Source organism: Neofelis nebulosa, chromosome 2 (genome assembly GCF_028018385.1).
Source record: "Neofelis nebulosa isolate mNeoNeb1 chromosome 2, mNeoNeb1.pri, whole genome shotgun sequence".
NCBI classification, from domain to species: domain Eukaryota; kingdom Metazoa; phylum Chordata; class Mammalia; order Carnivora; family Felidae; genus Neofelis; species Neofelis nebulosa.
Genome location: NC_080783.1, coordinates 114985286 through 115008367, shown reverse-complemented (window position 1 = coordinate 115008367; position 23082 = coordinate 114985286). Strand labels below are relative to the sequence as shown.

Below are 23082 nucleotides of genomic sequence, written 5' to 3'. Positions count from 1 at the left end.
TGAGCACCTTTGTTCCTCACCAAGCTGCGCTCTGTCATCAGGGGCTCAACAACTCTCCCTCCCGTTGTCCTCCAGCGCTCCCGCTCTCCGAGCCAAGCTGTTAACTTATAACCTTCCAGATGTTAAGTCCCACTTGCTGTCCGAACACACTCCGTCAGGCCTCTCCGCTTTTGCAAGCCAGACTCAGGGGCTCTGCTTGGCCGGCGGGCCACCCCTCAGCCCGGCTCCCTCTCGCCAGTCTGTGTAGCACGCACCGCCTCGCCGCCCTTCCTACCCTCTTCTGTGGGCCTCTCGTCTGCGCTTGGCTCCAGAGACTCCGTTCTCCTAGTCTTCTGGTGGTTTTCTGGGTTATTTAGGCAAGTGTAGGTGGAATCTAAGTGATCAGCAGGACGCGCGGTGAGCCCAGCATCCTCCTAAGCCGCCATCTTCCCAGGATCTCAGATTTTGAGATGTTAAGGTAGACCATACAAATACATATTTTTTCCAGTGGCTGTGCCATGTTTCATATGCTAATCAGCACTTACTAATAACACATAGGTAGAAAACTGCCATCATCATAAACTGGGTCATTGTCTCAGTTAACTACCACTTAAGGAAAGCTACGGGATTGAGGGAGGGGAAAAGGAAAAACTAAATTTCTACATCTTCCTGGTTTTGAAGTAAAAAGTGTACCTCTACACTCCAATTAGAAGGTGGCACCACCTAAACGAATCTACATTATTTAACAGACTCAAAAATACAAAGCTCGTTTGTAACCATAGAGACATCATTGGTTCCTTGCTATGATATCTGACAGCTAAGAGACACCTAATTATAAATCTCCACAGAAATGTTCAAATATTCACTTGATTTTTTAATTTAATGTTTATTTATTTTTGAGAGAGAGACAGAGAGACAGAGCATGAGCAGAGGAGGGGCAGAGAGAGAGGGAGACAGATCCAAGGCAGGCTTCAGGCTCTGAAGTGTCAGCACAGAACCTGATGCAGGGCTCGAACTTACAAACTGTGAGATTATGACCTGAGCCAAAGTCAGACGCTTAACTGACTGAGCCACCCAGGTGCCCCTTGCTCTATTTATTACTATTTTTTTAAAAAATTCACTCTGACATTTGCCAAATGAGAAAGTACTTGCCTAAACTATCTGAGTCTTGGCTTCCTTGTCTGTGAAACATGAGCGAACATGTTTTTTATAAGCTTGAATCTCAGTGAGGACCTTGGGTTAGTCACTAGAGTGGCTATACCTTCTAGCTTTACCCTGGAAGCCTTGACTTCAGATAGTGAGTCTTGTAGCCTGAGAAACTAGCTATTTTCAACTCTGAATTTGCCTGTAGGAGGTTTGTTTTTATTTTTGCTTTTTAAAATATATGTTCTCTGAAATAACAGGTGTAAGTGAGTATGTGGAGAAAAGAGAATGCTTGTGCACTGTTGGAGGGACTATAAATTGGTGCAACCACATGGTAAATGGTATGGAGTTTCCCCCCAAAATTAAAAATAGAATACCATATGAACCAGCAAATCCATTTCTGAGTATCTATCTAAAGAAAACAAAAATACTAATTCAAAAAGATGCACCCCCATGCTTATTGCAACATTATTCATAATAGCCAAGACACGAAAGCAATCCAAGTGTCCATCGATAAAAGAATGGATAAAGAAGATTGGTACACACACACACACACAGATGCACACACACACACACACACACACACACACACACTGGAATATTACTCAGCCATAAAAATAATGAAATCTTGCCATATGCAACAACATGGATGGATCTTGAGGATGTTGTCCAAGCTTGAGCAGGCATTCAAATCCAACACTTGCTCCCAAGTCTATGCTTTTAAATATCCACTGAGCCAGCTTCCTGTGCATTTCTTGGCTTTTTACTTCTACCACTAGCTTTTATGTTCTTATGTGGCAGAGACCACATCTTTCCCATTTTCATGTCTCTCCCTTTAGTTTCTCTTCTCTCAGTTATCCTTGTATTTGATGCTTGGAAGACATTAGAAGACATTATAAGCTTAATAAATATTTGCTGAATTATTGGCCTCTCTGCATTTTACATACAAGGAAACTAAGACCTCCTAGGCCCTCAAATCTAAGGCCATACCCAAGGATCCTGACCCCTAAGCACTGGCTGGGCCAAGTTCTAAGGTATCTCAGTCCCAAAGAAGCAGACACCTGTATTAATAGAGATGTCTGAGGTTTCCTCTTAAGATTCCACCTTCAGTGTGTCTTGTCTGTTACACTGCTGACTTCCTTCAAACTCACTCCCTGAAATACTGTTACTGCATTTACAGTTATAATAATGCAATATATGGTTATTATAGTAAGGAATGAGTTAAGGAGGGGAAAGGAAGCTCACACTGATTGAGCACCTTCATGTGTCAGGCACTGTGCAGTGAGTTAGATTTGTTATCTCACTGATCTCAGACCAACTCCCAAAGGTTAAGTAATATTTCTAACATCATGGTAGATGTGGAAACTGAGACTCAAAGAGGTTAAATAACTTCCCCAAGACCACAGACCTGACAGTCCAATAGGAGTCTGACCCTAAAGGTTGGATTTTCTCATCACTCCACCAGGGGGCATCTTAAGAGCAGAATGACACAATCAGAGAATCCCAGACAGGGCTCTGGGATGCACTCAGGCCCTCAGGGCCTGGGATGACAAGTCTGGAGGGTCCTGGATGGAGATTAAAGTTCCTTTCCAAGCCCCTGGGTCTCAGGAAAGCAGGCTTCCATCGTTCATCTCTAGTTTTGCCCTTGGCCTATGGGTGCAGGATTGTTACCCACAAGGAAGTTCTTTAGCTGAGTAAGGGCTCCCTGTGGCTTCACCGAGGTCTGCACTGTCTGTACGTTCTTGAAGATGCTGACAGAAAACCTGGCTTTTAGGCCTGGCCCTGTCACTTACTAGCTGTGTGACCCTAGGTGAACTGCTTTTCCTCTCACTCTGAGACTCAGTTTCCTCATCTGGGGAGAAATCTACTGCAGTCATCACCTCCTGCCACTGCCTCCAGACTCCTCCTGGGAGCATAAACCTGAAAGCCAATCATTAAAGGTTTATTCCTTTATCTTGGGGTCAGCACCTGTGAAAACACAAATGCACTCCCCGCACTCCCCAGGAAGGAGCCGTACCTAGGGACGGTAAGCTGGGAATGCTTTCAGACTGCAGATTCTGGACAGGAAGACAGCCTGAAGGCATTGGTGGAGGGAGAGGGCACAACATGAGGAAACTAGCAGGGTAAGACTGGCATCAGAAAACTGGCCTTCACAGTAGAGTGAAGTAGACCAGCAGACTGAGAATCTGGGCACTGGAACTCACAAGTTTGTTGCCTTGGCCACTCTCTGGACCTCAGTTTCCACATCTGTCCTCTCATTGTACTCCAAACCCAGGCAAGATTCAGTTCATAGCTGGATGGGCTTGTCTGCCTATGAGGACAAGGCATTAGAGCAATTCAGGTCCCGGCAGGTTACTTGCCATCTGTACTCTCCTGCATGGACCTCTCCCTTCTTCCAGCATCTTGACCAGGCATTAGTCTGCTCCTTTCCTGCTAACCAGAAGCTAAAGAACAGGGCTGGAGTGGAAACTCTGAGGAAGGGGACCCATTCTCTTATCAACTACAAAGCAGTTGAGAGGACCCTGGCTGAACTCTGTGTCTGAGCCCTGAGCTGTGATGCTGCAGGCACAGCCTCCTGGGCTCTCCTGTCCTAGTCAACACACAGCGAGACATATCCCCCTTGACAGTGGTTACGAAGAACCTCCTGCCACATAGTAAGATCACAACTGATGTTTGCTTTCCATTTCCTCTTTCTCGTATTCTGACTTCCCCAGAAGGGTGGGGAGGCAAAAAACACAGGAGATAGAGGATAGTACATGTTTACACCGCACGTTACAGTTTAAAGAGAACTTTCATATACACTGTTTACTGGAATACCCAGTAACATCTCTGAGGAAATGATTCTGCTGTGTGAGAGTTTCTTCCTGCGATTTCATAGGACCCTGTGTTTCTCCTTTTATGGCTGTCAGCACTTATATGATATCCCGGTTTAATGTCTGTTTTCCCCAGTGAACTGTGAACTTCATGAAATCAGGGGCCATGTGTCTGCTCTCCCTCGAGTTGCCAAAGTCTAGTGTATAGCTGCTGCTCAAAAAAATACTTGTTTGGGGAGCCTGGGTGGCTCAGTCAGTTAAGCGTCTGACTTTGGCTTAGGTCATGGTCTCACTTAGTGAGTTTGAACCCCGTGCAGGCTCTGTGCTGACAGCTCAGAGCCTGGAGCCTGCTTCAGATTCTGTGTCTCCCTCTCTCTCCCTCCCCTACTCATGCTCTGTCTCTCTCTCAAAAATAAACGTTAAAAAATTAAAAAAATATATTTAATTGAATGAATAGATGAAGGGCTATCATCATTCCCATTTTACAGATGAGGAAACTGAGGCTTCAGGAAGCTAAGTGCCTTTCTCAAGGTCATCTAGCTAATGGATGGCAGAACTGGCATTCTTTCTGGCTCCTAGGTTAGAGGAGTGGACAAAGGTGTTAGTGGGAGGTCGGTTATATCCCATCAGGCATGGCGGAGTGTTACCTCTCCTGTCTCTCTCCACTCATTCCCCAGTCCTGAGGTATCTTGAGATATTCCATCGGCACATCTCATACTGTCTTATATGTATACCTTAATGTGGCTGGCCACCCCCACCCTACCCTGATCGAGAATGAAGACTGCTTCAGGACATGGCTGGGCCTTCTCTTATCTCTATCTTGAGGGTCTGGCATTAGTGCCTGGCACAATATAAGTACTCAATGTGTTTTCAAGGACTGAGTGATTGACAGATGGATGAACCTTCCAACAGTTCCAACAGCAGCTCCAAATGTCTTCTTCATATGACAATCTTGGTGCAAAGTTGGAGTGAAGCTCCTCTGAGCCGAGTGTGCCCTGAGTGGAGCCACTACTGAGATAGTGTTAGTAGTGTTGGGTGTAGGCTGTGGTTCCAAGGACTGTGAACCCCTGAGGACACAGCCTGTGAGAACCTGCAAAAAAGTTCCATGGGGTCTGCCATCGGAAGGATAGCTTATAGGGGTTGTCTCCCTGACCTATGCAAGTATGCACTGCTCCACAGGAAAAGAGGCTGCCAGGACCCAGGCATTGCCCCCACCCTACATTCTGTTTCCCAAGGACCTGCAGAACGAGCTGGGCAGAGTAGAGGCCAGCCATCAAAGGAGTTCCATAGGGACAAGTCTGGTCACAAACATTAGCCATTAGTTTATTCTGGCTTTCTCATGCTCTTTGGGCCAAGACAGTGTTGCCCTTAGGACTGTCACCCAGACAGTCACTAGCAATGCCTGGAAGTGTCGTTGACTCTCAGCTGTCACCTGGGGTACTTTCTGTTGCAGGTCTTGCCTTCCTCCACCCCAGGCTTGCTGACATCATGTATGCTGCAGGGTTATGTGAGGGACAGAGACATTTATAGGTCGGCCTTGATTATCATCATCATCATCATCATTATTTAATTATGTTTTTATTATTATCATTATTAGCTCTTATTTTTATAGTAGTCTTTAGCTCACTAAATACTTTGTATATGTGATCTCATTGGATTGGGTAGCATAGTGGTAGCCTCCATTGTTGAGATGAGAAACTGAGATTCAGAGAAGCAACTGACATGTTCAAGGCTTTAGAGTTAATATGGCAGAACTGAGACTCAAGAACAGATATCCATGTTTCATACTCAATTTTATTTCACTATACTCACTCTGCTCAACTGATTCTTCTTCTGCTTCCAAGTTATCAGGGGCTCCCCATGGGTCCTCAAGTCTTGTATTCCTAGTAGAATTTACTATGGTCACCTCTGTGTCCTGGATTCCAGTGAGAACATTGTACCTCAGTGATTGAGGCCTACAGTGCTTCTGAGCTCTAAGACAGTATCCTTCCACTGTGCTAGGGGTAGCTTGTGGGAGAGAGACACAAATTTGAAAATGACATAGGAAAAGACAGAGCTAGAACGACATTGGAACAAAAGGTTTTAGGGCTCCTGCTATCCACAAAGGATGCCTCACTAATAAGTTTTCTGACCCAAGAAGGTTTCTGCTCTGGTAAATGAACATTCATGGGATCGGTGGGAGGTAGCCTCTGTTCTGGGAATTTGGCTTTAGCCTCTCACATGAGGTATGGAGATACTCATAGGAGCCCATACTGATCTCCCATCCAGCTCTGTGGTAGCTAGTGCAAACAGTAGCACATGGCTCACCTTTCACCCACCCTCCCTCCTACAAATATTTAACGAGCATCTGCTATGATCCAAGCATCTTCTGGGTCCTGGGAATTTAACAATGATCTGGAAGCCTAGAGAGATCAACTATCTGGTCCATGAAGAGTTTGGTCCAGGGCCAGAGCGCTCTCTGTAACCAGAGAATCCCTGAGCACTAAGAATATTATGATATCTGCCAGAAACTGAGAGAAGATCAGAAAACTGGCCCTACTCACAGGGATTCCACAAAGTAACTGGGAAGGTAGTAACTGAACCCACCATATAAGAGGCCCATTCTTCTGCCCTCAGGCAGCAGTAGCAGTACATGGGGGATAAGCTGTGGAAACTAGGAGTCACTGTCTCCCATGACCTCCCCAAAATCTGCTAGGGCTTCTGTCATTCAACTGGGCAATTGTCAGTTGAATATACACTCTGTTAGGCACAGCACGACTCTGTTCTCACATTACAACTCCCCAGGTCTCCCCTCGGTTCAGGCATGCCCAGTGAATTAGGCTGTTTGGTAAGTGGAACTGGAAAGTGTATGGGGCTCAGTGGCTGGAGCCCTAGGCCCTTGCCCTGACTTCTGGGCAAAGAAGAATAGGCCAGATCTCTGACAGACTCCAGTGACCCCAGTGTCTAAGAATAACTCAAGCAGGACCTGATGTCCCTCAATTTGTCTAGCAGGGATCTGGAATTTTCAGTTTTTGAAGTCTCCCATTTGCCTGGCCTCCCAGGGAGACCACAGGAACATGCTGGAGAGAAGTGACTTCAAGTGAATCAGGCTGAGTCAAGGTCAGAAGGTACCCTGCAGTGACTATACTGGCTTGACAATGACAATGAGCTCTCATTCTTTCATTCCTTCATTCTTCATCCAACAAGTATTTGCTGATTACTATGAGCTCTGCACTGGGTCTTGAGGACACACAGTGATGGGTAATGTGAGGCACCTGCCCTCAGGTAGCTTTCAGTGTGGAAGCAGGGATAAGAGTTTCAGGAAGTCTGAGTATTTATTATGTGCCAGCCTCTGTGTTACCCCCAGGGTTATGAAAGGAACACCCAGACACTAAAGTGGAGGTGCTCAGAATCCAAGAGGGGAGGCCAATCATGAACATAGGGCATGACAGATACCCTGTCAAAGAGGCATTCCATTTCTGGGAGACAGTGAAGGGGCCCTGTCAGTGATGGGATGGATTTTTCAGAGGATAGCCCTTGGAAGCATGTTGGAGTTGGGAAAGAAGGGCATTATAAGCAGAGGGTGCACCTAGGTGTATTCAGGAATGATAATAACTTACTGTAGTGTTCATATGGTACAGGGGAGACAAGCCTGGGGTAGTAGAAGCTGTCAAAATATGAAGAACTTAGGTAACATTTGCAGGGACTTGGATTTTTTTCCCATTGGGGATAATAGGGAGCCACTGAAAGTTTTAAATAGGCTAAGATTCACATTTATTTATTTATTTATTTATTATTTACTTTTTAATGTTTATTTTTGAGAGAGAGACAGAGGGCACATGTGAGCAGGGGAGGGGCAGAGAGAGAAGGGGTGGGGGGACTGAGGATCCAAAGCAGGCTTTGTGCTGACAGCAGTGAGCCTGATGTGGGGCTTGAACTCACGAACCTCTAGATCATGACCTGGGCCGAAGTCAGACACTCAACTGACTGAGCCACCCAGGTGCCACTAGATTTACATTTTAGAAAGATGGGAAGGGCCTAAGGAAATGAGGAAGTAGAGCTGAGAGAAGGAAAGGGGGGTGCATTGTTAAATGTGTGGGAAGGAAGAGGGAGAAGCTAGGATGACTCTCAGCCTTGGGTCTTGGGACCATTTCCTCAACAAACTGAGGGGTCTATGGGAAGGTGGTGATAGTGGGTTCTGTGCACATCAGTTGCTGTCAGCTGTGGGCCACAATTTATGTCACGGGTAGGTGTGGATAGAGGACAGGGGTTGAGAAGAGGGAGAGACCTTTATCCTGCAATGATGGGGTTCCTCAAGGTGGAGGACATTTTGCAGTGCAAGGGGGCTTCTCAGTACCAGGAGCAAAGGGTGAGCAGGGGGAGAAGGAAGAGATTCTGGAGACTGAACTCTGTGCAAGGGGAAATCTGCAATCCTGGGACAGAGACAATCGTATTCCCAGATGGTTCTTTGGAGTTTGGTGGAAGAGGCTGACACAAAGGAGGCAGGGAAAACTTGGTCATTTTGTCACTAAGCTAGAGATTTCAGGCATCTGGTAACTTGTTCAGACTCCTACTCTGTGACTCAGTCATGTTCCACTTGTTTGCCAGAGCCAGGAGTGTGACTTGGAAAGCTTGGCATTTGGGCCCAGAGAGCCCAGGGCTGCGCTGGGCATGAGTGGCCAGAACACATATTGGAGGAAGGCAGTGGGGAGGGCCAGATCCAGACTATAATCTCAGACCTGGGTTGCCAGGGTATATGAATGTCTGTCTTCTTTATTACAAGTGAGATTCACTTTCTACCTTGTTATCATTATTTTATTTGTCAGCAGAATCACCACTACTTGAAGAAGAATGACATGTGGTGGGGAAGAGAGAACTATATTTGTCACTCATTTCCCATCTTTGTTTATTTCTCTCTTTCCTTCATTCCTCCTTCTTTTCCTTCCTTTTCCCCATCTTTCCCTCTTCTCTACTTTTCTCTCTTCCTTCCCCATTTACCATGGTTAATCAGGTACTCAGTCTGGAGCCAGGCCCCAGGTTTACAAAGTTAAATTAAAATTTTTAGGCTGTGGGCATGAACATAATCAATTGAGCTTTCAGATCTCAAGAGGGAAGATGGTGTCTTTGGGTGGAAAGAATCATTTTTATCCCAAATATAGGTGAAGGCCTGCCTCAGGAAGTCATTTTAATTTAATAAATATTGGGTGCCTTGTGTGTGCAATCCATGGTGCAAAGAGCCCCTGGGTGGTCAGTGGGGGAAAAGAGGCAGGACTCACATCCTCAGTGCACAGCTGGGGTCAAGGTCTTGGGACCAGGAGGTCCTTTGACCTCTGGCACTGAGACTGACTCTTGTTTGGGCCATGATTGTCCCTTCCTTCCAGTTGGCTCCATCTAGTAAACCATCTAGGGCACCCATATTTTCTCAGTTTTGGGCATTCAACAGGATAGCATATAGTTCTGGCTTCCAATGAGTTCATGATATGAACATACGAAACAAAGCAATGTTGTGCAGGGTATGATGAAGTCTCCAAGAGAGTGAGTGTAACAGAGAGGGTTACTAGAGATCAGATAGGCAAAAAGGTAGCATCTGAGCTGTAGATGGAGAAGTGAGGGTGGCATTTGGAGCCCCAGGAGCAAGGGGACTATGTGTAGCTCTCTCCCTATGCCTCCAGTACCAAGCACAGTACCTGGTACTTAGTAGAAACTCAAAACATCTGCAAAATTGAATAAAAACATCAAGTGCCACTTTTGTGAAGACTTCTCTGATACTTTCTGTGCCTTTAGTATTTCTGTTCTAAGTTAAAAATTTTATCATCCGAATCATGTGCATTCATGGCAGGAAAATTAGAAAATGTAGGTAAGCAAAGGGAAAAAGGAAATGTTCATGATTCCCCACCCAGAAGTAAATACTGTTAACATTTTAATACAGATCCATCCAGACTTTTTTTCCTGTTTATTTACATGTATTATATATAAATAGATGTTATATTCAGAGAGATTTGGATAAATGGAATCATTGTATTGCTTATGCTGTTGTAATTTTTTCTTCTCTAATCATATTTGCTTTACACTTTGGTCCATACTCATCAGAGCTCGCTCCTATTCTAGTTGATTGGGAACATCTGTCTCCCCTACCAGACTGACACTCTGGTGGGCAGTGCTGGTGGCGTACTTGCCTCTGTTTCTCCACTGCTTAGTACAGGGCCGGCTTCCTACAGGTCTTCAGTGTGAGTTGAGGGACTAAAAAAATGTCCTGCTGAAGACATCCACTGATGATCGCCAACACCGGTGATTGCACAACTGTGAGGGACAGCCCAGCCCCCCAGCAAATGGAGGTGCCTTTGCCTCAGTGTGACAAGTGTCTGTGCTCTGGAGCCAGCCCCTCCCTGCTGCCTGCCTGCTCAGCTCATCTGAGCTCTCAGCTTCCAGCCTCTCTCCTCGGAAAACAAGATACCTCAGCCTTCCAGGAGCCTCCTTGGCTATTTTTACTCCTCTGAGTCCCCACCCCGGAAATTTACTTACTCCCCAAGAGGAGGAGTCCTCCTTTCTCTGATTACTCACTACAGAGGCTCCCTTGGCATCCCCACCCCCAGGCTCCAGTGAGGAGATAACCTTGCAGCTGGCCAAGAGCCCCAGCAGGCTTGAGCATCTCACCCACCAGGGATTCAAGGGCAGGCAGAGCTAGGCTGGTGCAGGGCTGTGAGGCAAGGTTCTTCCAGGAAGTGCTACATGCACCTGGGGGCCCCACACCGCTGCAGCTCCATGAGTCAGTCCTAGTGTCCCTGACCTCACATATGTCTCTGGTATTCATTTATTTCTTGGAGGTGGTGTTGCCCAAGCAGGCAAGAGGATTGCTCCGTGACTTGAGACCAGAACTGCTGCAGGGTTCTTCCAGCCAGCACTCCAATCACTTAGGGCAAAAAGAAAGCCCCATTTTAAGGCCATATTGCATCGCCTTTTCAGAAGAGGAGTATTTATGGTCTGCTTATGTGTATATTTCAACTGAGATATAATTGACATATAACACTGTGTAGGTTTAAGAAGTGCAATGTGCTGATGTGATACATATATGTATTGCAATACTATCACTGTAGTGTTAGCTAACACCTCCATCACCTCACATAATTATCATTTATTTTTTGTGGTGAAAATATTTAAGATCCAGTGTCTTAGCAACTTTGAAGTATATGATACAGCATTGTTGGCTATATCACTATGCTGTGCATTAGATCTCTGGGATTATTCATCATCCAGTTGCAAGTTTGGAACCTTTAACAGCATCTTCTCAATCCTCCCCACCCCCAGCCTCTGGTAACCACCATTCTATTCTCTGTTGCTGTGAGTTTGGCTTTTTTAGATTGCACATGTAAATGACATCATACAGTATTTGTCTGGCACCTCATTTAGCATAATGCCCTCAAGGTTCATCCATGTTGTCACAAATGGTAGGATTTCCTTCTTTGTTATGGCTGAATAATATTCCAGTGTGTGTATGTGTGTGTGTGTGTGTGTGTGTGTGTGTGTTAAATTTTCTTCATTCACTCATCTGTTGGTGGACAATTAAATTGTTTCCATATGTTGGTTATTGTGGGTAATGCTGCAATAAACATGGGAGTGCAGATATTTTCCTGATATCCTGTTTTCATTTCCTTTGGCTATATACCTAGATGTGGGATTGCTAGATCATATGATAGTTTTATTTTTAATTTTTTGAGGAACTTCTGTACTGTTTTCCAAAGTGGCAGAACCAATTTACATTTCCCACCAACAGTGCAAAAGGTGCCCTTTTCTCCACTTGTTCCATCTTGTCTTCTTGATGATAGCCATTTTAATAGGTGTAAGATGATATCTCATTGTGGTTTTGATTTGCATTTCTCTGATTGTCGAGCATCTTTTCATGTACTTATGGCCATTTGGATGTTTTCTTTGGAAAAATGTCTATTCAGTTCCTCTTTCTATTTTTAAAATTGAATTTTTTTGTTATTGAGTTTTATGAATTTTTAAAAATATATATTTTGGATATTAACTCTTTATCCAATGTATGGCTTGCAAGTATTTTTTTTTCCTATTTCATAGGTTGCATTTCCATTGTGTTGATTGTTTCTTTTGCTGTGCAGAAAGTTTTTAGTTTGATGTAGTCCCATTTGTTGATTTTTGCTTTTGTTGCTTGTGCTTTTGGGATCCAATCCAAAAAATCATTGCTAAGACCAATGTCAAAGAGAGCTTCTTCCTTATATTTTCTTCCAGGAATATGGCATCAAGTCTTATACTTAAGTCTTTAATCCATCTTGAGATGATTTTTATGAGTGGAGTAAGAGAGGGGCCCAATTTCACTTTTCTGCATGTGGTATCCAGTTTATCCAGCCCCATTTTTACATTTGAATTCCCTGCAGACTCTAGGCCTTTCCACCACTTCTGACAGGGCATACAGAAACTGGGCTAAAGGAAACTGTGATTTGAGGAGCAAGCACAAGATCTAGAGCCTGAAGAGCTGGGGTTGAAGCCTGGCATCTTCCCTCATCCTGACCTTAGACAAATTGCTTGGCCTCTCTGAGCATGTATTTTCTTTTTGAATAACAAAGGTGATATAACCCTCTTTTCTACCCAGTAAGGTTGTTGTGAAGATTCAAATAAAAACATGAATGCCAAAATACCTTATAATCAGGAAAATGCTCCCATAGTGAAAGTATAAGAAGCCCACCTCCTCTTCTTTCCTGAGAAGAAGTACAAAACTATCTTGGCAATTCAAATAGGCCCACAGTGGTGGCAATGTGTCCATCCTATTCTATGGAATTTGTCTAGTCCCAATATAGGAAATAGGAAGCTGGAGGTGACAGGCTGAAAGAAGGTCTGGGAATGTCCTACTAACAATCCTTGCATCTCTGAGTTTCCACTGATCGCTGAAAACTATGGATGGGGACAATAGTAATAATGACAGGAGTAAGAAGGGCTAGCAGTTGCTGAGCACTTCCTACATGTCATGTCCAGGGCTAAGGACTTTATAAACATTATCTCAAGGAGTCTTCATATACTCCTATGAGATGGGCATTGTTATTATTCTAATTTTATGGATGAGGAAACAGGTTCACAGAGGTTCACACAGCTGGTAAGTGGCAGAGCTGGGACATAAGCCCAGGCAGCTTCACTGTTTATCTTTGAGAATTTTCTTTGTTGTGTTTTTACTGAGTTTTCCCCTTGGCCAAAGACATCTTGTCAAACTGAGGGACATGAGGCTTTAATTACAAACATCAGTGGAAATAATTTTAATAAATTTGACTTCATTTTAATTAATTAAACCATGTTCTGGAACTTGAAGTTACTTTTAAACTTAGGGGGTATGTATTAGTTTCTCATTGGTGCTATAACAAATTACCATAAACTTGGTGGCTTAAAATAATCCAAATTTATTCTCTTCTGTGGTCAGAAGTCTTACCAGGGTCTTACCAGGCTAACATCGAGGTATTGGTAGAGCTACATCCTGGCTAGAGATTCTAAGGGAGCCCTATTTCTTTACTGTCTCCAGCTTCTAGAGGCTTCCCAAATTCCTTAGCTCATGGTCATTTTCAAAGCACATCTCTCCAACTTCTTGCTTCAGTTGTCACATCTCCTTTCCCTTGCATTTGACCCTCTTGCCTGCCTCTTAAAAGTACCCTTTGATTACATAGGGCCCATCTGGTTAATCTCAGATAATTTCCTCTCTAAAAACCCTTAACCTAATCACACCTGTAAAATGTTTTTTGCTGTGTAAGGTAACCTATTCATGGGTTCTGGAGATTGGGACATGGCCATCTTTGAGGGGAGAGGCATTATTCTGTTTACTACAATGTGTGTCAGGGCATAGTGTGTAATGAAAAGAAGACAAATAATGAAATTACTGTCCCAGTGTTAAATTCCAAAATCAGCGTGGTATGAATGGGAGCACTACTCAGCAAAAGACTCCGACAGAGCTGTTTCTCTGGACAGGGTTCTGGCAGTGAAAGGGATGGTTTACAAAGAAGCACAGAGGAAGGGCAGGCACCAGAGGTTTTTAGGACCACTCAGATATGTCTAGGGCTGGAGGTATCCAGATGACTTGATGGGCACGTATGGTTTGGGTCACCATCAAAACCTGAGGCCATTATGCAATCCCACCTCACCAAGCACCTGCAGGTTATGACTCAATTTCTCTGAGGTGTTTTCCTACAGGAAGAGAATATACCCATCCAGCCAATATTTAACACTCACGTTTCTCTTTGTAAACTGATGTCATGAGTCTCTTGGGAGTTAGTTGCAATGACTCAGCATTACCAGGACTGGTAACCTCAGAGGCATGGACAAGGTTGGATTTCTGGCCCAAGGAAATGTCACCAAGGTGATGCCACCCTGGGGATGGCTCTTGAGGACTGCCAGCTGGCCTAACTCTTGTAAAGCCAGACACTGCCTTTCACGTGTACATACTCAATTCCTGGTGACTGAGAGCAGTTGCGGTAAAGATTACTTCCAATGTTTCTAACCATGAGATTCTGACAGTTATTCACCAAGTTTAGGACAATTTTCACCCCAACTTCAATAGCCATGTTTGACAGGCAGATTATATAAAATGAAGCTTGCTAGAAAAAAACATCACAAGGAGAAATAAAATATACAAGAGGCAGGGTGCTGTGATAGAGGGCTACAGCAGGATCTGAATTCCAGCCCTGCTGCTAAGTCTTGGTGTGATCTGGCAAGACTCTTCTCATCTCTGAGCCTCAGTTTCCTCATATGTAAAATAGAGTCATGGTCAAAATCAGTGATTCTCATCCTACTGCACATTAGAACCACCCAGTGAACTTTTGAAGACTGTCAGTGCCCATGATTCGCTGGAGTTGAGAACCATTGTCTCTGAACGGTGGCTGAGCTCCTTTACATATCTTCTGTTCTATCATTCCATGAAATATCTGGGATCTGTCAATGAAAATCTGGCTTTGGATTTGTTGGAGGCACCCCTCCTTCTTACTGACAAGCAAATTCAACTGGACGAGGAAATGAAAATTGAGTGTCTGCTGACTACAAAGCATTAAACTGGATTCTTTGGGGTTCCTGACTTTACCGTGTGTCAGCTATTAGATCTACCCAAATAATTAATTATAAGTAAAACAATATGGACATTGCTCCTTTCAAAATTCATCATACCCAAGTATTAAATATATAATTTCTTTAACTTCTATTTGGCTTCTTTTTCCATAAATTCAGAGCCTGTGTTATACATCCTTTCCTATATTTCTCAGCTAGAGGGGAAGAGGTGGATCCTCTGATGCACAGCTCTAGCAGCCAAAGAAAGCTCCCTGGCTCCTCACCTGGTGGTCTTTACCTAAACCCACCTGCCCACCATGTGCTGATATTTGGAAGTAGACTGCATCACATTTCACTTTTAATATTCATTAAAATGCTTGCTATGCACCAGGCACTATTCCAAGAGTTTTATCGAACTCTTAACTCTTTTATGGATGTTAGCTCATTTAATCTGCAAATGATCTGATGAAATAAACACTATTACTTTCACCATATCACAGGTGAAGAAAGTGAGACAGAGAGCTAGTGTCACCTGTCCATGGTCACACAGCTGGTAAGTGGGGATCTGAGATCCAAACCACGACTGGTTCTAGCACTCATGTTCTTGATCACTTATAAATGGGTTCAGTGCCTTCCATGAAATGTTGTATGGCTACCAAAAATAATGTTTACAAAGAATGAATAACAACATGGAAAATATTCATGTTAAAATCTTAAGTGAAAAATTTGTAAGATAAACTCTTACAGACAGCATGATGATAAAGACTGTAAAGTCCAAACAAAGCACAAATCGGGTGCCTGGACGGCTCAGTCTAAGCATCTGACTCTTGATTTTGGCTCAGGGCATGATCTCACAGTTTGTGAGTTCAAGCCCCGCATCAGGCTGCACAGAACCTGCTTGGGATTCTCTCTTCCCCACCCTACACTTCCCTGCTTGCACATGTACTCTCTCTTTGCCTCTCTCTCTCAAAGTAAAAAAAAATAAACTTAAAAACAGAACAAAACACAAATCACTAAAAAGACATATACAGTAAAGAAGACTGGAAAAAATGAAACAGAGACTTTAAGGAAAATTGTAAAATATTAAAAATGCTTGGAAGATAGGATTATAAATTAATTCTAAATTCTTCTAATTGTATTTTTTTCATAATGATTAGGCTGTTTTATAATCTCATCCCACAGTGGCAAGTAGGTACCATGATTTTTTTTGTAAGAAAACATTAAGACTCAGCTCTGATATTGCAAAAAGTAATTTTAGGGTTAAAAAGTGGTAGATCAGTCATTTGGAATTGAAAAGATATTTCCTCATGGATATAAAAGTACCCATAATGATTAGATTGTTTTCAAAGTAGCATTTTGAACTAGTCCAAGGCACAGTTTTAAGAACTTTATCTATATTTCCTTATTTAGTGGGCTAGGATTTGTTTCAGCCCCTTTTTATAGTGATAATTAAGTAACTTGCCTGAGTTTGCAACGGTGGGAACAAATGCTAGACAGTGTCTCTCCTGAACCTGTGTTATAATTTAGCCACATGCTTCTCACTGCAGCACATGAGCCCAGGCTAGAAACTGAAGATTGTACATTTCCCCTGTCTTATTTCCTCCTTCTTTTTAAAAAAAAAATTTTAATGTTCATTTATTTTTGAGAGAGAGAGAGAAAGACAGAGCGAGCAGGGGAGGAGCAGAGAGAGAGGGAGACACAGAATCCAAAGCAGGCTACAGGCTCTGAGCTGTCAGCACAGAGCCTAAACTCCCAAGGTGTGAGATCATGACCTGAGCCTAAATTGGACGCTTAACCGACTGAGCCACCCAGAAGCACCCCCCACCCCATTCCTAGACTTCTTCTACCCTTTCAAAGGGATTGTTAGTGCTGAACCAGTGCTATTTGAGAGTTCTCTTGGTGTGCCAAGTTCAGGTAAGGAGAGAAGCCCAACCACCCACACCATCTGCGTTAGATCTGACTAAAACGACATCACTGAGATATCAAGCATTCTTAGTCTGGGTTATGGCATCATCTAAGAATGAAAAAGCCACATTAGATCATTGGCTTGGACCTGGCATTTTATTCTGGATCTCTAAATCTTCTTCTAAAAAGAGCTATTTGATTTCCATCTTGGGAATTTTTCCTTCCATTCTCAAACCAAAGAGAAGAGAGACCTTCTCTTCATCCCTGAGGTCTAGAAGTCCACTGACCCAGCTCAGGAAACAGGGAGCATAGCAGAGCTGCCTGTGAGGCTAACATGTGGTGTGCAATCCACAAAGCACCATCACTATCCTAGTGGCCTGCAATTCTCAGGGGAGCTTCCCGACAAGGTAATAGTTGACATGCTTACGGAGGGAGGACTTGGGTCCCTGGGATGTGAAGGGAGGGTAGTCACACGTGCCCCTTGTGAAAGATGCTATTAGCATCCCGCACTTGGTCCACACCTCCTGATACCAGGTCAGAGCTGAACCTATATAAAAGGTGGAAGCTTCTAACAGCACCTCAGTCCACCTGAATCCTGGGTGATCTCCAGTGCTTGAGCCAGGTAAAGTGCATCTCGAGGACCAGGAGGAACTCTTGGTGCTGGTGTTTCAGGCAGAGTGTAGCCCTTGGTGGAGGCTGAGGACAGTCTTCAGAAAGACAAGGAGAAAAGAGGATTTGGATGGGAGGATTCTGTTGGAGAGGGAGGGCGGAAGGTAGGGGAAGGGAAAGAAAGATTGGTGTCTTTTTGAAACTTATAAGGAATTCATTTTGAAATTATGGAGTTCTCAGGTTGAAACCTTTTTGCATATTTCTTATAATTGATTTTGGGAGATTGGGTTTAAAAATGTGATCATCATAAAGATGGAATTTCCTGAATTCATAGTTCAGTTTTAAATGTGGGGAAGTTACCTTGGGCTGGTTGAACTTGAAATGCCATATTGTTTTTCAGCCTCATTCAGTTCCTGCCAAGATGTCCTGCCAGCAGAACCAGCAGCAGTGCCAGCCCCCTCCCAAGTGCCCCCCCAAATGCCCCCCCAAGTGCCCTCCCAAGTGCCCCCCCAAATGCCCCCCTAAGTGTCCAGCCCCTTGCCTACCTCCAGTTTCCTGCTGTGGCTCCAGCTCCGGGGATGGGGGCTGCTGCAGCTCCGGGGGTGGGGGCTGCTGCCTGAGCCACCACAGGCCCCGCCGATCTCTTCGACACCGACACCAGAGCTCTGACTGCTGTGGTGGTGGTGGTGGTGGCCATTCTGGAGGCTCCAGCTGCTGCCACAGCTCTGGGGGCTCCAGCTGCTGCTCTGGGGGCTGCTGCTGACCCCGGGCCCCAAGGATCACTGAAGAACAGCACTGGAGGAGCCAAAGTGCCGAAGACCCACCCAGCCTGAGACTTCTCTTCCTCCATTTGGAAGAACAGAAGGCAAGGATGGAAGGGCTTCTGAAATGTTCTGGGTTTCCCTCTTTGTCCCACACATGTCCAGTCCGCGGCTGTGAGGTCTTGAGGTTTAACCTCTAACGTTCACTAGCCTGATTCCCTCTTGGACACAGATCTTTGGGGGACTTGGTGTTGGAGTCCAGTTATGAAGCTGCTTCCTCTATAACAATAAAGCTTTTTATTCCTGATGTCACGGCCTCCTGATCATGTCTTGTTCACCTCTCCCACTTACCTCCTCCATCAAGCCCTCTCCTCTGCTGTTCTCTTAAGTGCAAGTGAATACTTTACAATTCAGTTTGGGAAGAAGATTTTGGCCCTGAAGCTTCTGAGACCTCTGGGAAACAATATCACCTTTCATGCTGTGAATTAGGAAACTTTAAGCTTGTAGGAAAGAATCATGTCTGAGACAGTCACCCTGACACAAGCTTTGCATGAGGGGAATCAGAAATGGGCTTTCAGAGTGAAGGATGGTGGTACCCAGAAAGGTCACAGTGAGATGACCTACTCTGGGTGGGTTTCCTTCAAGCGTGGGTGATAGTTTAAAGAAGACTTTATCTCCTAGGTGTGGGGGTAAGTTTGCCTAATGTGCTCATTCTGGGCTCCATTAAATAAACACCCTTTACTTTTCTGGTGATTATAAGCCCAAGTGCTCCCATCAGTTACCAGAAAGAAGAGCTTGCGGGGTGAGTTAGTTTTGGGGAGGTGAGTTTAGGAGGCAGGTATGAAAGGTCTGAGCCCATTTTCCCTGGATCCAGAAAGCCTGAGTATGGGTCTGAGCAGAGAAGCAAGAAGGATGTCCTTGTCTGCCGAAAACTGTCTCCATGTGGTCAGTGTGTGTGTGGTGAGGGGGAGAGGGGGAACAGGGGGGCTTTATAGCCACTGTGGTGAGTTTTCCATTTTCTTCAGAAATAGGCTGATTCCTTTGGGAGATACTCAGAAAGTTTACAATAGGAATGACAATCCCAAATCAGCCTTTTATAGACCAGAAAAATTACCTTTTCCTCTGATAGGAGTTAACGGTGATGGGGGAAGTAAGTTAGCACATGATGGTACAGCAAATCCATATAGCAACTGTACACTTACCCACATCACCTCCAGAAGAGATCCTGTCTCCAGAGGCCTTGTTACTTCATTACTTCCTTCTCTAGTCTAATGCGACCTCACCTTTTGGGATGTCTCACCTGTACTCATCAACAGGTACCCCTGAGTACATGCAACCTGTTAATCAGGCTCTAAAGGCATGTTAAATGAAATGATATCTTTCATGACTTACCTTTTCTTGTCTGTTCCACCATGCCACACCCAACTCACTCACCTCCAACCTATCTCTCACCACCAACTCTTGAATTCTTAGTCTTTGGTTTCCCTTTTATCTCATTTTTATGGTTGTGGATGCTTGCATTGATTAAGAAGTTCTGAAGCCAGTTGACCTCCAAATTGTCCCTGTTCTTAAAACTTAGTTATTCTAAGAGCACCATTTTTCATGGACACTTTGGACCTTGGGAAAGGACTGGCCTGTCTTCCCTCCCTCTCTCCCTTCTTCCCTTCCTTTCCTTCCTTCCTTCCTCCCTCCCTCCTTCCCTTCCTTCCTTCCTTCCTTCCTTCCTTCCTTCCTTCCTTCCTCACTCCTTCCCTTCCTTCTTTCCTTCCTCCCTTCCTCCCTCCCTCCCTCCCTTCCTTCCTCCTTCCCTCTCTCCCTCCTTCTTTTCCTTCCTTCCTTCCTCCCTCCCTCCCTCCTTCCCTTCCTTCCTCCCTTCTTTCCTTCCTTCCTTCCTCCCTGTCTCCCTCCCTTCCTCCCTCCCTTCCTTCCTTCCTTTTTCCATTGGCTAGTGCCCCAAGGAGAACCTACTTTCAGAAGGATTTTGGTAGGGTTAGGGAGTAAGAGGCAATGAGTCCCACAGGTTGGCTTAGCATTTTGCAATTGGGCCAGAGTTCTGCACAAATTTTTCTCTTAGGCCTCCAGGGCTGTATGGGGATATGACAACCTGACTACAATCACAGCTTGTCTGGTCTTAATGGTTCCATAGCTTGGCCTGAGTTTTTCATCCTGTTTCCAGTGACAGAGTGAAATTGCCACTGGGATTCTCATAGGCATATCCCCACCATCATCCTCACTTAGTGCGCTCTGAAAGCTTCTACGTGAAGCTCAGTAGGCTTTTCACATAGCCTGTGGCCTGACTTAAGGAGCAAAGACCTTTGCAAAGCAAGATAATAAAGTAAGTAAACTACCAAAACCAAGTAAATAACTACACAGAGATGGGTGTGAGAACGGGGGACTGTGTGTGTGTGTGTGTGTGTGTGCATGTACTTTGCAGAAGAGGGCAAAGAGAACAGGTCCCAAAGAGAGGCCCCAGACCCCGCCTCACTTGAGCCCCTATGCCTTCCCTTAGCACACACAGCCCTCCCAGCCATGGACAGTCTCTTGTTTGGAAAGTAAACACACCACAGCAATCCTGGCACCTCTGTGAAGTGACTTGAATGCCCACGTGCACCACCTACGGTGCTACCTGAGTGATGAATGTCTCTGGGATGTGAGCATCAGCTGACCATGTCTATTGGGAAATGGGCCCCTCCCAAGAGGCAGTGCCTGACTGCAATCTTATAAAAGGTTCTCTGGCTGGACACTGCTCAGTCCACTGCCTAGCAGGTGCCCCATTCCAGGTGGAGAACTGAGAGAGTCTTCCTGTGGAGCTAGGGTCTGGTAAGTCTCCAAGGGGGACTTGGGGGAGGAGCTCTGGAAGAGTTGAAGGCAGAGGGCAGGAGAAGACAGAGCACAGCCAGCAGGTAGATGTGGAAAGAGAGCCCTGGAAAGTGCCTTAGGCTTCAACTGAGACACCCTCTCATGGTACCAGTGAGGTCATGGAGGCCCGATGGGATGGTGACTTCTGCAAGGTTACTTAGCACGTCTGTAGCAGAATGTGGCTACAATCCAGGTCTTTGGCTCCCTGGAGTGGGATATATTTCCATCCTCTACACCACGATGCCGGGCACACTCTTGTTCCTGTGCTTGTGGAGAATAAGAGGCATAGGCAGGGATGATGACCAGGACATGCTTCTGGTATTTGCTGATTCTTTAGACCCAGGTAGCAGGTCCTCATGTGTGATTTAGGCATTTTCTAACTCCTCACACTCCTCCTCACGTGGAGTGTTTACACGATGCTGATAACTGTGGGAACAGCACTTGGAGGTCTGTGGCCACAGAGAAGTGGGGGTTGGGAAGTGAAAAGAGCCAAAGGAAGAGTTTGGACTGGGTCATGCAGATAAGTTGCCACCACATCCTCTTTAGATTCCACTGTGGAGAACTTGGGTGGTCTTCATTTTAGTCTGAGACAATGGAAGCCCACTGGCTCCACAGACTGTTTCTCTGCCCTATGCCCATTTAACTCACTGGAAACACCTGGCTGGGTTGTGTTTGTTCCACTCTTTTCTCCCCTGCACCGGGCCAGGCTTGCTCGCTCACAGAGCCAGAGCACTAAAGCCCTGAGTTCAGTAGTTGGGAGGAAAAGGCCTGCTTACCTGTAAAAGGCTTCTTCTCGTCTTTCAGGTTCACCGTGACGAGCTGAGCCTCACCATGTCCTCCCAGCAGAGCACGGCTTCCGCCAAAGGCTTTTCCAAGGGGTCTGCCCAGGGTCCCTCTCCGTGTCCGGCTCCGGTCCCCGGCCCTGTGCCCGCAGCCTCATCCTCCTGCTGCGACTGCGGGGAGGGCTGCTGCGGCTCCGGCGGCTGCTGCGGCTCCGGGGGCTGCTGCGGCTCCGGCGGTTGCGGCTGCTTCCCCAGGAGGCGCCGCCGACAGCGCCGGAGCGGGTGCTGCGGCTGCTGCGGGGGTGGCAGCCAGAGGTCACAGAGCTCCAGCAATGCCCAGCGCCAAGGCTGCTGCGGTGGCTGCTGAGGCCCCCGCTGAGCCCTGCGGTTCCCCGCCCCCCGTGGAGTCCGGCCGCCTGTCACTTCGCTGTGTTCTCGCGCGGGGCTGGGTCGGAGTGTTCCGCTTGTCAACCTACCTGCACCGGATATTCCGAGAGCTACCCTGTTCGCAGCCCCACCGAACACTCTGACCCCCGTGTGATTATCCTCCCCGGGAACCTAAATGCCATGGGTGGGATAATGGAGCCTACTGTCGGCAGGGGCTTGCACACAGTAGGTGCTTAATAAATATCCATGTCGTAATAAAGCTGCTACCTCCTGAGAAGGCTTTATTTCCTATTCTTTCTTTTGTGTGTTTATTATCATGTTCTGTTACCGCAACCACTACCTTTCCCTTAGCCCTGGGCTTGGCATGCGTGAAAGGGAGAAAAGTCAAATTCATGCCTGAACAAGAGTGGCTTTCTGGTACTTATGATAGCAGAAATCACGGTGGAGCCAGGCAGTGTTCTAAGGACTTGACGTGACATGCATGACCTCATGGCATTCTCACAATGACTCAGTGAGGTAGGTGCTGCTACTCCATTTTACAGAAGAGAAACTGAAGATAAGTAACTTGCTCAGAATCTTTCAGCCAGTGCATGATGAAGACTGGGTGCCCCATTCCAGGGCTTATGCTCCTAACTGCTCTGCCTGGTTCCTGAAACCTTCCAGAGCCTTGGTTTGGGTCTGCAATTCTCTGAGGCTTTGGAATCAGGCAAGCCACACAGGATCATAGACCCACTACTTTCCTTGCTGGATGGGGAAACTTTTTCAAGTGGAAACTTCCAGGGGCCTGGGAAGCTCTCTCTCCAGGCCTCATCCATGCAGCTGAGGCCCCACCAG

The 23082-nt window shown here is 45.7% G+C and overlaps 1 protein-coding gene and 1 long non-coding RNA gene across 2 annotated transcripts; both read left to right on the top strand.

Moving 5' to 3' along the window:
• The first annotated feature begins 17290 nt into the window (after positions 1-17290).
• Positions 17291-18527, top strand: LOC131493238 (uncharacterized). The gene is made up of 2 exons (XR_009252531.1): positions 17291-17472; positions 17860-18527. It is a non-coding gene; the product is annotated as an uncharacterized LOC131493238 (long non-coding RNA).
• A 2415-nt stretch (positions 18528-20942) lies between these two features.
• CRCT1 (cysteine rich C-terminal 1) lies at positions 20943-22525 on the top strand. Its single transcript, XM_058697513.1, has 2 exons — positions 20943-21040; positions 21884-22525. Exon 2 carries the CDS (start codon positions 21911-21913, stop codon positions 22226-22228), a length of 318 nt encoding a protein of 105 aa, XP_058553496.1. The 5' UTR covers positions 20943-21040; positions 21884-21910; the 3' UTR covers positions 22229-22525.
• Positions 22526-23082: the final 557 nt, after the last annotated feature.